The 13001-nt window shown below is 34.8% G+C and overlaps 2 protein-coding genes across 3 annotated transcripts; one reads left to right on the top strand and one right to left on the bottom strand.

The window, feature by feature from the left end:
• Positions 2887-6818, top strand: LOC109225429 (UDP-glycosyltransferase 86A1-like). 2 transcript variants are annotated; one of them, XM_019390090.1, is made up of 3 exons: positions 2887-3220; positions 4463-5009; positions 5644-6818. In XM_019390090.1, the coding sequence occupies exons 2-3, from the start codon at positions 4472-4474 to the stop codon at positions 6567-6569; spliced, it is 1464 nt and encodes a 487-aa protein (XP_019245635.1). In that variant the 5' UTR covers positions 2887-3220; positions 4463-4471; the 3' UTR covers positions 6570-6818. The 2 variants fall into 2 exon arrangements, with proteins under 2 accessions (XP_019245635.1, XP_019245634.1); XM_019390089.1 differs by lacking the exon at positions 2887-3220 and adding an exon at positions 3230-3832.
• On the bottom strand, positions 7020-7460 carry LOC109226023 (agamous-like MADS-box protein AGL29). Its single transcript, XM_019390827.1, has one exon. It carries the CDS (start codon positions 7458-7460, stop codon positions 7020-7022), a length of 441 nt encoding a protein of 146 aa, XP_019246372.1.

The raw sequence follows: 13001 nt of genomic DNA, 5'->3' as shown, positions 1-13001 counted from the left end.
TAGACTTGAACGTTTTAATCTATTTTTACCATATAAAGTTATATTTTCTCTAATTTTATATCATTGGGGTTTATTGGCTTCCGAAGATAGTTAATATTTTTTTTAATAACATATATAAGTGAAATTCACCCTTTCCTCGTCTATTACCTTTTCTTCCTTATTTCTTTTAACTCCAGGATTTGCAGAAGTCATAAACAACAGAATCAATTAGGCATATTCCGTCTCATTTCTTACTTTTCTTACTCTTCTTCTTTCGTTGTTTTTCGTTTCTTTCGTTAATTTTTCTTTTCCTTCCTTTTTCCTCCTTATTTTCTTTTCCTTTATTTCCTTCCTCGTTCTTTGTGCAAAATGGTAATATTTCCCGGCTCTTTCATGGTATAGTGTAGTTATTTTCTATTATTTCTTCTCCTTTTCTTTTTTTTTTCGTTCTCTGCAAAAAATTTGAGTTTATAAACTTTAAATTCTAAAAAATACAGCTTGCTGAGTCCTGGATGAATTATTTTTATATATTAAATAAATTCTTAACATAAATAAAGTTTTGAGACAAAGCTACTGGATTCTGCCAGAACCATTAGGCCGAAGGCTCACTCCGCCGCGGTCTGTTCCCCTCCTATCAGTACTATTTAATCAACCAGACAAACCCAAATAGGTTGCAGTATTCGAAAATCATCTCTTTTTCCTGTTATATAAATTTTCTTGCCATTTGTAATTTCGCCATCTTTTTTCTATAAATTCAATTAAGAGATTGTAGTACTTTCTGATTATTTTTCTCTATTTAGTTTCCTCAACTTCTAGTAAAAAATAGGATAAAATTTGCCCTGTACATATTTGCATCTGCTCGGTGACATCTCTAAAATAAAATTACCCTTACCCAGGTATTCCATCATTTAAAAGAAAATATAAAAAAAGAAAATTCAAAAGACAACTATCTTAATCAAGAAATAACCTTCTCTATCCTGCACTAATAACCTCACATTCTCGTCGTGAATAATTATGAACTGATAGACTCCATATTCTCGTGAATGAAAGCTCAGTCTGCTCCTCATTATCTTCTGCAAAATAAAATTTATCACTTCTATCCTGCACAAATATCCCCTAACAACAAAAGAAGGATGATAAAAATGATCTCTATACTTCTTAACCTTCGTTGGTTAACTGTAATACCTTAAAAGTGAATATTAATATTTTTTTCGTAGTACGAAAAAACGTTCAAAGAATATGGTTCATCCTCCAAAATGGTAAGTTGTCCTCCTCTCTGTTGAGGAGAAGTAGTTAATAACGCTAATTTTCTAGGGGAAAAAAGTGGAAGCAAATAATTATGCTATTAATAACGTAATATCTTGTTGAATTAAAAGATTAAGAAGAAGGTTTTTTTGAAATTGCAAACCATATTGATATATAGTCAACTCATCCTACGGTTTTTCCTAATATTTTGAAATGATAACTGTAGCTCACAAAGTAATTACATTGACTCATATTAAGTGAAACATGTTTTTGAAAAATATACGATATATAAAGAACACTCATATGAGAAGAATACAGGTGTAAGTATTAATCGTAACCAATGAAGTTTGTCAAGATAATGGACTTAATCTGTATGAACTTTTGAAATTAACTTGATTTAGCTTCTCGAGCCTTTACCATACAATTTTGAAAGCACCTCGAGCATCAAGAATGCTTATATACTACAAGCTGGCATTTGGCAATTTGTTTGTCAGAAGTATATTTGATACAACTTTAGTTTGTTATGCAAACACCCAAACAATTATTGTAGAGGGAAAAGGTATCACAACACTCCAAAAATAGCAGGAAAACAACTTGATAATAGGTTCATAATTCATTTAATTGAAAGTACCAAGCGATATAGGTTAGTAGCACCCTCATTACCATCACTACCAGAGTTTTTGCAACACCACCATAACCATATCTGTATGTCTATTATTATAAGAACCAAACCGTCCATATTAGAAAGACAACGCCAAAAAGAAGAAGAATGGCTTGTATGAAGTGGGTTTCTTTTAATTTTTGTTTTCATCTGGAATGTGAGCAAAACACGTGAAGAGAGTACGAGAGAAAAAGTGTGATATATTAAGAAGAGTTGCGTATTACCCTCCCATTGATTAGGTAGAACCGTTTTTATATTAACCATTGATTAGGCAGGACCATTTTTATATTAAATATTGCCAGAATTTTTATTTTTTGGAACAACCGTTTTTATATTAAATGTTGCAAATTTTTTTGAACAACACGACCTTTGACCTTTGAGAACAAATTGTAATTAGAAAACATAAATGAGAAACAATGGGAAAAAATTCAAAAAAACCAGGAAAAAGATAAATATGAAAGCTGGCTATACAAGTATGCCACATCAGCTGGCTAATTCCCAACATTATATATATATATATATATATATATATATATATATATATATATAGATTCTTGTCCTGTCATGCCTATATCATTATAATACTGCCTAATTATTTGTCCTTTAAAACAATCTAAAACTTCTGAAATTATAAATTCTCTAAAAGTCAAATTAATCTATCTTTTCACTAGCATACAAATGTCTAACCAGAGAATATATCATTTTAAATCTCTTCAATATATCATTTTAAATCTCTTCATTTCATTTCAAAGCATACTCAAATAGACACTTTCTTAATCCAAAATTTAAAAGACAAAAAAAAAAAAAACATAAGTTAAAGAGCTTAGTCAAAAGGCAATATTTTTAATCGTTCTTTCAACATAACATAAAGCCAATTTCACCAAACACTTATCGAAAAGGACAGAGAGATTGGGCTTGCAGATAGACTTAACACTTTTCTGGTTTGGGTGGACACATTTCCAAACACCCATTTTTACCCAAAAGGAATAATAAAAATGATTAAGGAAATTATATGTGTCTCTCTTTTTATATTAGAGTAGATTCCTATACCACAGAAATTTTAAATTGCAAATTCCCAATATAAAAATAAAAAAAAAAAAGATATCAATAAGTGGCTCTAATTTTTATTGTACAGACCAGAAAAAGCATTAGTAAAGACTCAGAACTCCTCAAATCTTTTTTTAAAGCATAGAAATGGCTTCAACTCTTTTCCCATAGGCTATAAAGGCCACATCTTTCTGTCCTTTTACCTTCAGCTAACCATCCAAAGAATCTTTTTTGGAAACTATCATTTCTGCACAAAATCCTCTTTGCCCAGTTGAAAAGAGCTTACAGGTATGAAATGTCTTGTTACAGAACAAATATTTACTGGATATACTTATTTCTTTCTTATTAAAAGAGATTTGTGAGACTTGTATGAAATGTTATTTATGTCACAGAATAGATATCTCTTGAATTAAGTTTTAGCCATATTAGCACGTTTTGCTTTACCTATGTTTTCCAGAAGGTTTTTTTGTTTAAGCGGAGCAACATCGATCGACCCCAAATTGCTTTAAAATGAGGCATTATTGTTGTTTGTATTTGTTTCTTGGGAGGTTTGAGCACTGTGTTACAAGTTCAAAGGCTCAGATAACTCACCTGGTTTTGTTCAATATGCTTTTGGATCTTAATGCCATCCCACTTGGCTTCCTTTCACTACAAAATTGTTTGAAACTTTGAAGCATCTTGAAAGGCAGCCCGGTGCACCTTTTATCCCACACTTACGCAGGGTCCAGCGATGTAGGCAGTCTACCCTAATGCAAGCATCCCACGGCTTGAATCCGTGACCTATATGTCACACGAAGACATCTTGAGTTGACTTGAATTTACTTCGAGACACTCTGGTTAATCCAAGAAATACCAGAGATCTAGTAGTCACTTGGAGGAGAAATGAGGAAATCAGAACAGGTCAAATCTTGACTAGCTTCCTACTGATCATGTTTAGTTCTCTTTAGATTTTAATTTTTACCCCTGAAAACCTATGTTGCATGGACTCTCCGAAAATGTTGCCGCTGGGTGTCAGAACCTCCAAAAATAGTGTAATGTTGGAGGATCCGACACCTAGCCGGCATCATTTGCGCGCAACATAGCTGAAAACTAACTATATCCAAGAAGCCAATCATTCGAATGAGGTTATTGGCATGTTGGTTTCTTGGGCCCATTATGTCATGAGTTTAAATTCTATGCACCGACAGTACAAAAACTATTTATACAATCTGATCAATTAAAAGATAATTACTTGTAAATCTCTATGATAAACATTAAAATGTAACCTGATAAAAATGGTAACTAACATGTCATCATATGTTTAAATTCATTGATAGTTTAAAAAAGTTTATACTGTCAACGTATACGTCACGGTTTCGAGCCGTGGAATCAGCCACCGATGCTTGCACTAGAGTAGTTCACGCCTCCTTGGATGCGGCCCTTCCCGAACCCTGCATGAATGCGGGATGCTTTGTTCACCGGGCCGCCCCTGTTTTGTCAGTGTATATAACATCATTTGGCTTGAGGACTAACGCTTTCCATTTACTACAGGCACAAAAAATGGAACCAGAAGAAAACATAAAGCCACATGCTATAATGATACCAGCACCTCTTCAAGGTCACATTGTACCATTCACTCATCTTGCAATAAATCTTGCATCCAAAGGTCTCACCATAACTTTTGTCAATACACAATCAACTCATCAAAGGCTGATGAAAGCTCAATCAGTTTCTAACAGCTCTCTGGATTATGATATTTTCTCCGAGGCACGAAAATCAGGCCTTGACATTCGATACACAACGATATGTGATGGTTTTCCACTGAATTTCGATCGAGCAGGGAACCACAATCAGTTCATGGAAGGCTTGTTACATGTTTTCTCAGCACATGTGGATGATCTTGTGGGAAATCTCGTCAATTCAAACCATAACCCTCCAGTTTCTTGCCTAATAGCTGATAGTTACTATGTTTGGCCATCAGAGATTGCCAAGAAGTATAATCTTGTTAACATATCATTCTGGACTGAACCAGCTCTGGCATTCACAAGTTATTATCATATGGACCTCTTAAGAAGTAATGGTCACTTTGGTTCTCAAGGTATGATTTAATATCTAAAAAGCAGCACTTTAAATCTTACCCCCATTGATTTTGTGGCGCACTCTTTTTTTTTTTCCTGATAAATGAAAACAGTTCAAAATGCACCCCAAAGGTGTTTAACTATAATAATAAAAAAAAAAGGCACAACAAGTGTATATTAGGCCTAAAAATCTAGCCATCTGCCTGTATGAAATGAGATATCTCCTCTTTGCACCATTAATACAAGTAAATGACGAGATCGTTTTTCTTTATATGACATATGTCTTTGTGTTATTCGTTCTTTGACACACCATCGGCAAGTAATGCTCACGCTCTTGGTTTTGCTGGCTTGTGTGTTTAAGAGACACATTCCAACCAAGTTAAGGTGTCTATCCGGTCAGTAGCTAAGTTTGAAGGTCTAACTCATATATTCTGCTAAGTTTAAGGGGCTATGTAGGTATTTAGCCATCTTACTATTGAGTTCTCAACTCCTTCAGACGTTGTTTTTAAAGTTTAAGTTTTGTGCACTGATAGTATGTAATACTTTAAAACATCAAGTTAAGTTACCAAGATAACATGTAACTATTTACAATAAACATGATAATCTGCTATAACAAATTAATTATACTGATAGCATAATTCAATTCTTTGACAGATAACCGTGAAGACACGATACATTACATACCAGGCGTTCAGGCTATTGAACCGGGAGATCTTCCTTCATACATTCAAGATTCCGAGCCATGGAATATAATGCACCGGTACATATTCAAGTCACTTGAAGATGCAAAGAAAGCAGATATGATCATCTGCAACACAGTACAAGAACTAGAGTCTTCAACAATCTCAGCTTTACAAGAGAAGAAACCATTCTATGCAATAGGACCAATTTTCCCAAATGGCTTCACCAAAACCGCCATTCCAACAAACCTATGGATAGAATCAGACTGCATCCAGTGGTTAAACACCAAGCCAAAAGGTTCAGTAATGTACATTTCATTTGGAAGTCTTGCAAATATTAGTAGACAAGATGTTCTTGAAATAGCTCATGGACTTCTCCTTAGCAGTGTGAGCTTTATTTGGGTGGTTCGTCCCGACATCACATGGTCCAAGGAAACTGATCTTTCACCATCAAGATTTGAGGACGACGTAAAAGACAGAGGATTAGTCGTGCCATGGTGTAGCCAAATCGATGTAATTTCACATCCAGCTATAGGAGGATTCTTGACGCATTGTGGGTGGAATTCAGTATTGGAGAGTATTTGGTGCAAAGTTCCAATGTTGTGTTTTCCTATATTCACTGATCAGTTTACTAACAGAAAACTGGTGGTTAGTGAGTGGAAGGTTGGTTTTGATCTTTGCAGTGGCAGAATCCTCAGAAGACAGGAAATTGCACAGAAAATAGACTGTTTCACTTCTGAAGCCAATGAATTAAGGATCAACCTAGAGGAAACAAGGAAGCAGCTCGAAGATGCGTTATCCGAAAATGGATCTTCAGGAAGAAATTACAAACAATTAATCTGTGACATCAAGTCCAAAATTCTGCAGAAAAGCAAGAATAACAACACAAGATTACTTTAGTATGGGATGATATAGCATATTTAGGATCTCAAATGGCATTACACACCTATTTTATTAATGGATTTAAACATCTTGGTGTAAATTGGCCAGTACCAAATATGTTACCTACCATCTTTGCTAGTCACAAACCATGTTCAGTTTAAACTTTGACATGCATTTAGCTTTTCAATGATCTGATTGTGTACATAAAACTCTATTTAATCTTTTCTCCCTTCTTATTATAAAACAATCATAAATGCATTCCTTTGAGGGATACAAGAATGTTAATTATTTGATTCTCATATCTCGTGTTTGAGCCCGTGAAATGGAAAAAAACATGGTCGGAAGTGGCTCCCCCTTTAATGGCCCTACGCGGTATGAATCCGGACTAGTTAGGGTTCCTATATATGTAGATACCAGACGTCGAGTGGGAAATCAAAAAAGACTATAAGGGCCTATATATACATACATCTATGACATAAACAAAGCTAGAAAGGACTCAGAATCCTCCATGCAAGCAAGTTTCTCTCTTGTTCCTTCCAATTGCTCCTTCAACAACAACAGTTCAGTCAAGTTTTCACATTCTTCAACGTCGATATTCTCTAACCATTTACAGAGACCATTCTTCGATGGTGTCGATCTCGACCCAGAAGAGCCACTAGAAACATCACCACAACCAGATGATGGATCTATAGAACTAGAAAAGTGCCTGCCAATGGCGGAACTAACGTTGCCGCAAGTGTAAGGCTTTCCAGTAGGTGAGAAAACAATAGCAGCAACACGAGCACCAGTCATGGATTCGAGTTCTAAAGCTTTCTTGAAAAGACCTTTGCGTCTTTTGGAGAATGTCACCATTCTTGATGCTGCCTTCATGATTTGCTTGATTTCTATCTTCTTCTTTCCCGTCCCCATCTCTTCTTTTCCTTCCTTTTCTTCCTCGAGTTTAAGTTTTATGCACTAATATTGTAATAAAATATTAGGCAATCATGACAGTTATAAAGATCGAAAATTTTGCTTCAGTACTATCTAAACTGCTATTATACCGTCTGTGCATGTAATTCAAAGCCTTCAAGTTGATAAGTTTGACTTAAGAATTGTTGAAGGGTTGTTATGTATGTATATTTATAAAGAGAGATGGAAATCAATGCTATTTTTGTAAGGATTCCTAAAGCTATAAAACGTATAAGGTAGTTTCCTATTAGGAATGTTTCTCTTTTCCATATCCGTTTCCTATTGGTTAAACTTTCTTTTTAACGATTAATATGGAAAAGAAAAAGTCAGATTCGTTTTCATCTTTTCTGTAGGTGAAATAAGATTTCCTAATAGGTGAAGATAATATGTAAAAATAAAAAAGTTTACTAGTTGAAAGGAGTGCTCTGTATTGAACCTTCATTTAGCAAAACGGTGATTTTTACTCCAGAGTTAGTAGTGGTTTCAGACTTGAAATATAATTGCTTTAAGGAAATAATCAAGATGTTGGCATGAGTTTTATTAGCCAACACATTATGGCCTTGTGCTATCCTGATTTTCATAAGTGTTTTGAGAATAAGCTCAATTCTCATAGAAAGCGGCCTACTTCCACACTCACATAGGTAAAATCAGTCAAGGGTGCTCTTATAATCTAACACTCAACTTATACGAACTACAGATTTTCATTAAGAGTTAATAAAACTCAACCTAGCAAATCATCACAGGATAACGCACTCACACCATAGGGATGGAACAATATTAAATATAATAGTGCAAATCAAACCAAGCTATCATATGATTCGTTGTTCTTCCCATTGAACCTGATTATAGGATCTCTCGTCCCAGGTTAGGTTTCCTCATATATGCCTTATGAGTTTATGGGCTTCAAATCCCATCCCCCTCGATGTGCTCCCGACTCTTTCTCTTGCTAAGGCCTTAGTCAATGGATCTGCAATATTATGAGAAGATTTAACACATTCAACATTAATGGTACCACTTATCAAATATGATGTAACGACCCGATCGTTCGTTCTGAGAGTTATAGCCACATTTTCCCCATCTATGCTTATTTATATGTTGTTCAGCTGTGTTGAGTTGTATCGAGTTGGTAGGTTTGGGTTTGGAGTAGTTTTGGAGTGAAATGAACACTTAGTCTCTTAATTAGAAAGCTAAGTTAGAAAAGTCAACCGGAAGTTGACTTATGAGTAAAAGAATTTGGATTTGGATTTTTATGATTCGACTAGCTTCGTTGGGTGATTTTAGACTTAGGAGTGTGTCCGGAATATAATTTGGAGGTCCGTCGTAGAATTAGGCTTGAATTGGCAAAAGTTGGAAGTTTAAAAGTCTTAGGCTTGAATTCGAGGTTGATTTGGTGTTTTGGTGTTGTTTTGGGTGTTCCGGAGGTTCGACTAAGTTCGGGCAGTGATATATGACTTGTTGGAATTATTGATTGAGGTCCCGAGGGCCTCGGGTGAGTTTCGGATAGGTTTGGGTTGTGTTGCGCTCGTTTTTCTTATGTTTCGATGCCGTTTCTTCAAGCATAAATGATATCATATTGAACAAATGAGCTCCGATTTCTTTTTTTATTGAAGCATTAGATCCGTATTGTAATTACGGACCTGTAGCAAAAAGAATTGTTGAATTTGGACATCGTATGAGGATTTTATGGCCATTTTACTAAGAATTAGGTTGCCAGATTTTTCAGACTATGTTGATAGTAGTATTCTGATTATGGTTAGATTCGAAGCTTTTGGAGACCGAGTCGAGGGACGAGGACATCCCGGAGTACGATTTTACGTTGTTGAGGTAAGTAACAGTTTTAACTCTGGCTTTGAGGGTATAAACCCGGAGAAATTAATATCATGTGATTGTTTGGTGGTGATACCCATGCTAGGTGACGGGCGTGTGGGTGTGCACCGCGAGGGATTGAGACTTGGTCCGTCCCGTGAGGCCTAAAAGCTATTATTTGTGGTTATGTGTTTACTTGTTGTTGAACTTGTTTGCCTTCATGTTAGAGATCCTATTTAGGTTTTATTCATTCTCACATTATTTGTACTCAGTCATAGAAATTATTGTACTTGTGTACCTCAGTCTCTATTATTTGCTAATATACTGTGATACTTGATGTGGGCTGTGTTCCCTTATTTGTTGATGATGGTGAGGCTAGTGAGGTACATGATTGAGTGAGGCCGAGGGCCTGGTTGTGAGGATATTAATACCATAGCGCGTGAGTTGTCCGCGTAGCACGTGAGTTGACCGTGCGGGTCCAGGTATTGATATCATAGCGCGTGAGTTGTCCGCGTAGCACGTGAGTTGACCGTGCGGATCCAGGTATTGATATGGTAGCACGTGAGTTGTCCGTGCTTAGCGTTTGGGCTTTGGGAGCCCCTCCGGAGTCTGTACACACCCCCAGTGAGCGCAGAGTGTTGAGGGTATTGAGTGTTGAGTGTTGAGTGCTGAGTGATGGAGTGACATTGTTGTGAGGTTGCATTTACTTTTGCTGTTGCTGCATTTATCTGTTAAATTTCTTTGTGGCATTTACTGAGTTATGGAATTTACTTGTTTATTCCTGTTATTTTTAAAATTGTGAAAAATAAATAATTGGACTATTTTGCTCAGCTCGTCACTACTGCTCAGTTCCTTAGTTATTTCTGTTACTACTGAGGTGGTTGTACTCATACTACACCCTGCACTTTATGTGCAGATCCAGGTGAGTTAGAGCGCGGCAATCGTTGAGTTCAGGCCGGCTTTAATTGGAGACAGCAAGGTAGCTGCCAGCGTCCGCAGGACCTTGTTACTCCTCTTGTCATTTCTTGTTTTGGACAGTTAGACAGTTTATATATCTTAGTTTATAGTTTTAGACGCTCATGACTTAGTGACACCCCGATGTTTGGGACTCGTTTTCGTATTTTATATTATTTACATTTGGATTTGGTTTAATTTATCAGGAATAAATTATTGGAAATATTTTATTAAATTCTTATAATCAAATTAGTAGTAATATTTTGGGAATAGGCTTGCCTTGTAACACGATAGGCGCCATCACGGCCATGGTTAGATTTTGGGTCGTGACATATGATCTCACAGTATTGTATTTTTTCCTTATAGGTCTGAATTTACTGTTGTAATAACGGTTTTGTACTCTATCAATAGCAGTGGTGTTATCGCAATGAACTAAAAAAGGAGAAATTGATTTTTCAAAATAACGAATTTGAAATAATAAATCTCTTAACCAATTCGCTTCCTCGCTAGCTGAAGCTAAAGCAATTAGTTCAGCCTTCATGGTAGAGTTAGCAATTATTGTTTTGCTTTTTTATTTCCAACAAATAACACCACCTCCCAAAATAAAAATATAACTTGTAGTAGAACAGGAATCACCAGAAAAAATGTTCCAATCTGCATCAGAAAAACCTTCGAGTACATCAGGATATTTTTTTATAAAACAAGCCATAGGTTTTGTATCAAGTAAATACCCCATAACTCTTGTTATGGAATGACAATGTTCATTACCCGGCTTGCTTGTAAACCCGCTAAGTACTCCTACTACGTATGCAATATCAGGGCGAGTGCAATCAGTCACATATCTCAAGTTTTCAGTTAAGCTAGCATATTCCTTTTGATTTATCATATCATTATTACTTTGTACAAGAAATAAGTGAACACTTGAATCAAAAGGAGTTACAACATGCTTGCAATCAATAAAAATATATTTTTTCAAAATTTTTTCAACATAATATGACCAGTCAAGAAAATTTTCATCACATGTTCTAACAAATTTTCATTCCAAGAATAAAATTTGCCTTACTCAAATCTTTCATGTCAAAATGGCTACTAAGCATGCTTTTAGTTTCTCCAATAACATTCATGTTAGAGCCAAATATTAATAAATCATCAACATAGAGAAATAGTAACATGTGAATTATTCCAAGACTTATGTAGATGCACTTAGCTTATCACACTCATTTGATTTAAAACCATTTTCAATTATGCGGAAATCTAACTTTTCATGTCATTGCTTAGGTTCATGTTTCAAGCCATATAGAGTTTTTGCAAGTTTACATACTTTTCTTTCTTGTCCTGTTTTTATAAAATCCGCAGGTTGATCTATATAAATTTCTTCATTTATGTCCCCATTTAAAAAAGTAGTGTTTACATCCATTTGATGAATATGCAAATTAAAAATTACAACCACAACAATTAAAAGTCTAATATATGTAATTCTAGTCACTAGAGAAAAAATATCAAAAAATTCTAGGCCTTCTAGTTGCTTAAACCCTTAACAACTAACCTAGCCCTGTATCAACGGATACATTCTGTTTCAACTTTTTTCTTAGGACCCATTTGCACCCGATTTTACAACCTGGTGGTAAATCAACTAACTTTCATGTTTTATTAGAAATTAGTGATTCCATTTGAGTTAATACCCTAAACTATCATGTTTTTGTCAGTTTCCTACTTAAATTATTCAGTGTCCCCAGAACCGCCTGAACTATATTGCCCTTCATATTAAAAACCCATCATCGCATTCTTAGAGGCACGTCTAGTACACGCTCCTAATTATCTAAAAAAACGTGCCATGTAACACTACACGTGGCTATTTAACTCACCCTAAAACCCGTCTAAACTATCACTTTATTGTCACTTACCTGCTTAAACTATCTGGTGTCCTCAATACCCCCTTGAACTATATTTCCCTATATATTAAATCCTATGTTGGACTTTAAAAGGTGTGTCTGTCTAACTATATTAACTAGTGGTTTGTACAAAGCTTTTTATTTAGTTTAGTAATGATGTATTACTTTCGGATGATTGATTTATTTTTAGGAGTTTTGGCCAAAATAATATCTAATGTATTGTGTTAATTATAGGTTTAATTGTTATTTTGCTTTATGCTAAACTCCAATTGAATAAGTCCTTATTTATACAGTAAAAATATAAATAAAGGCATATAGTGTTATCATTTATTAAAAATCATCATATATTACATAAAAGAGATTACACAAAATAAAATTTCGCAAATAAAAAATCAATTGGCCAAAAAATACATTCTCTAATTTCAGATTACATAAATAAGGTTCAAGAGATTCAACTTTATTCTCCACAAGGTGTTGAGTTTAATAAGAAGATTTAAATTGGTATTCTTTTGATAATATGTGTAAGACATGAAAGAAGACTAAAACAAGAAAGAGAATAAATCATTTCAGAGGAAACAAGAGAGGGAGAAATTTTTTCAGAAGAAACCCGTATGGAGAACTGAAGAAAAAAGGTTAAAAAATGAAGAAGAAAGTGAAAAATAAAGAAGAAAGGTAAAAAAAATAATAAGGAAGAATGGTGAAAAAATGAGGAAGAAAGGTGTATAAAACTGAAATAAGGAAAATATTTATTAAAAAAAATAAATGTGGAAGAGGGTTAGGCTAATTAGCTATTATTTTCTATCATGTGAGCCATTTTGATGGCTTTTTTCAGCTGCCACACGCTCCCAAG

This window comes from Nicotiana attenuata, chromosome 5, assembly GCF_001879085.1.
Source record: "Nicotiana attenuata strain UT chromosome 5, NIATTr2, whole genome shotgun sequence".
In the NCBI taxonomy this organism is placed as follows: Eukaryota; Viridiplantae; Streptophyta; class Magnoliopsida; order Solanales; family Solanaceae; genus Nicotiana; species Nicotiana attenuata.
This window is presented reverse-complemented; position numbering and strand designations above follow the sequence as displayed.

Excerpts from the sequence above, each read along its gene's own strand:
- LOC109225429 (XM_019390089.1), top strand. Across the intron at positions 5,010-5,643 it reads TGGTCACTTTGGTTCTCAAG|ATAACCGTGAAGACACGATA; the intron begins GTATGATTTAAT and ends ATTCTTTGACAG.
- LOC109226023 (XM_019390827.1), bottom strand. The coding sequence starts at position 7,460 with ATGGGGACGGGAAAGAAGAAGATAGAAATCAAGCAAATCATGAAGGCA.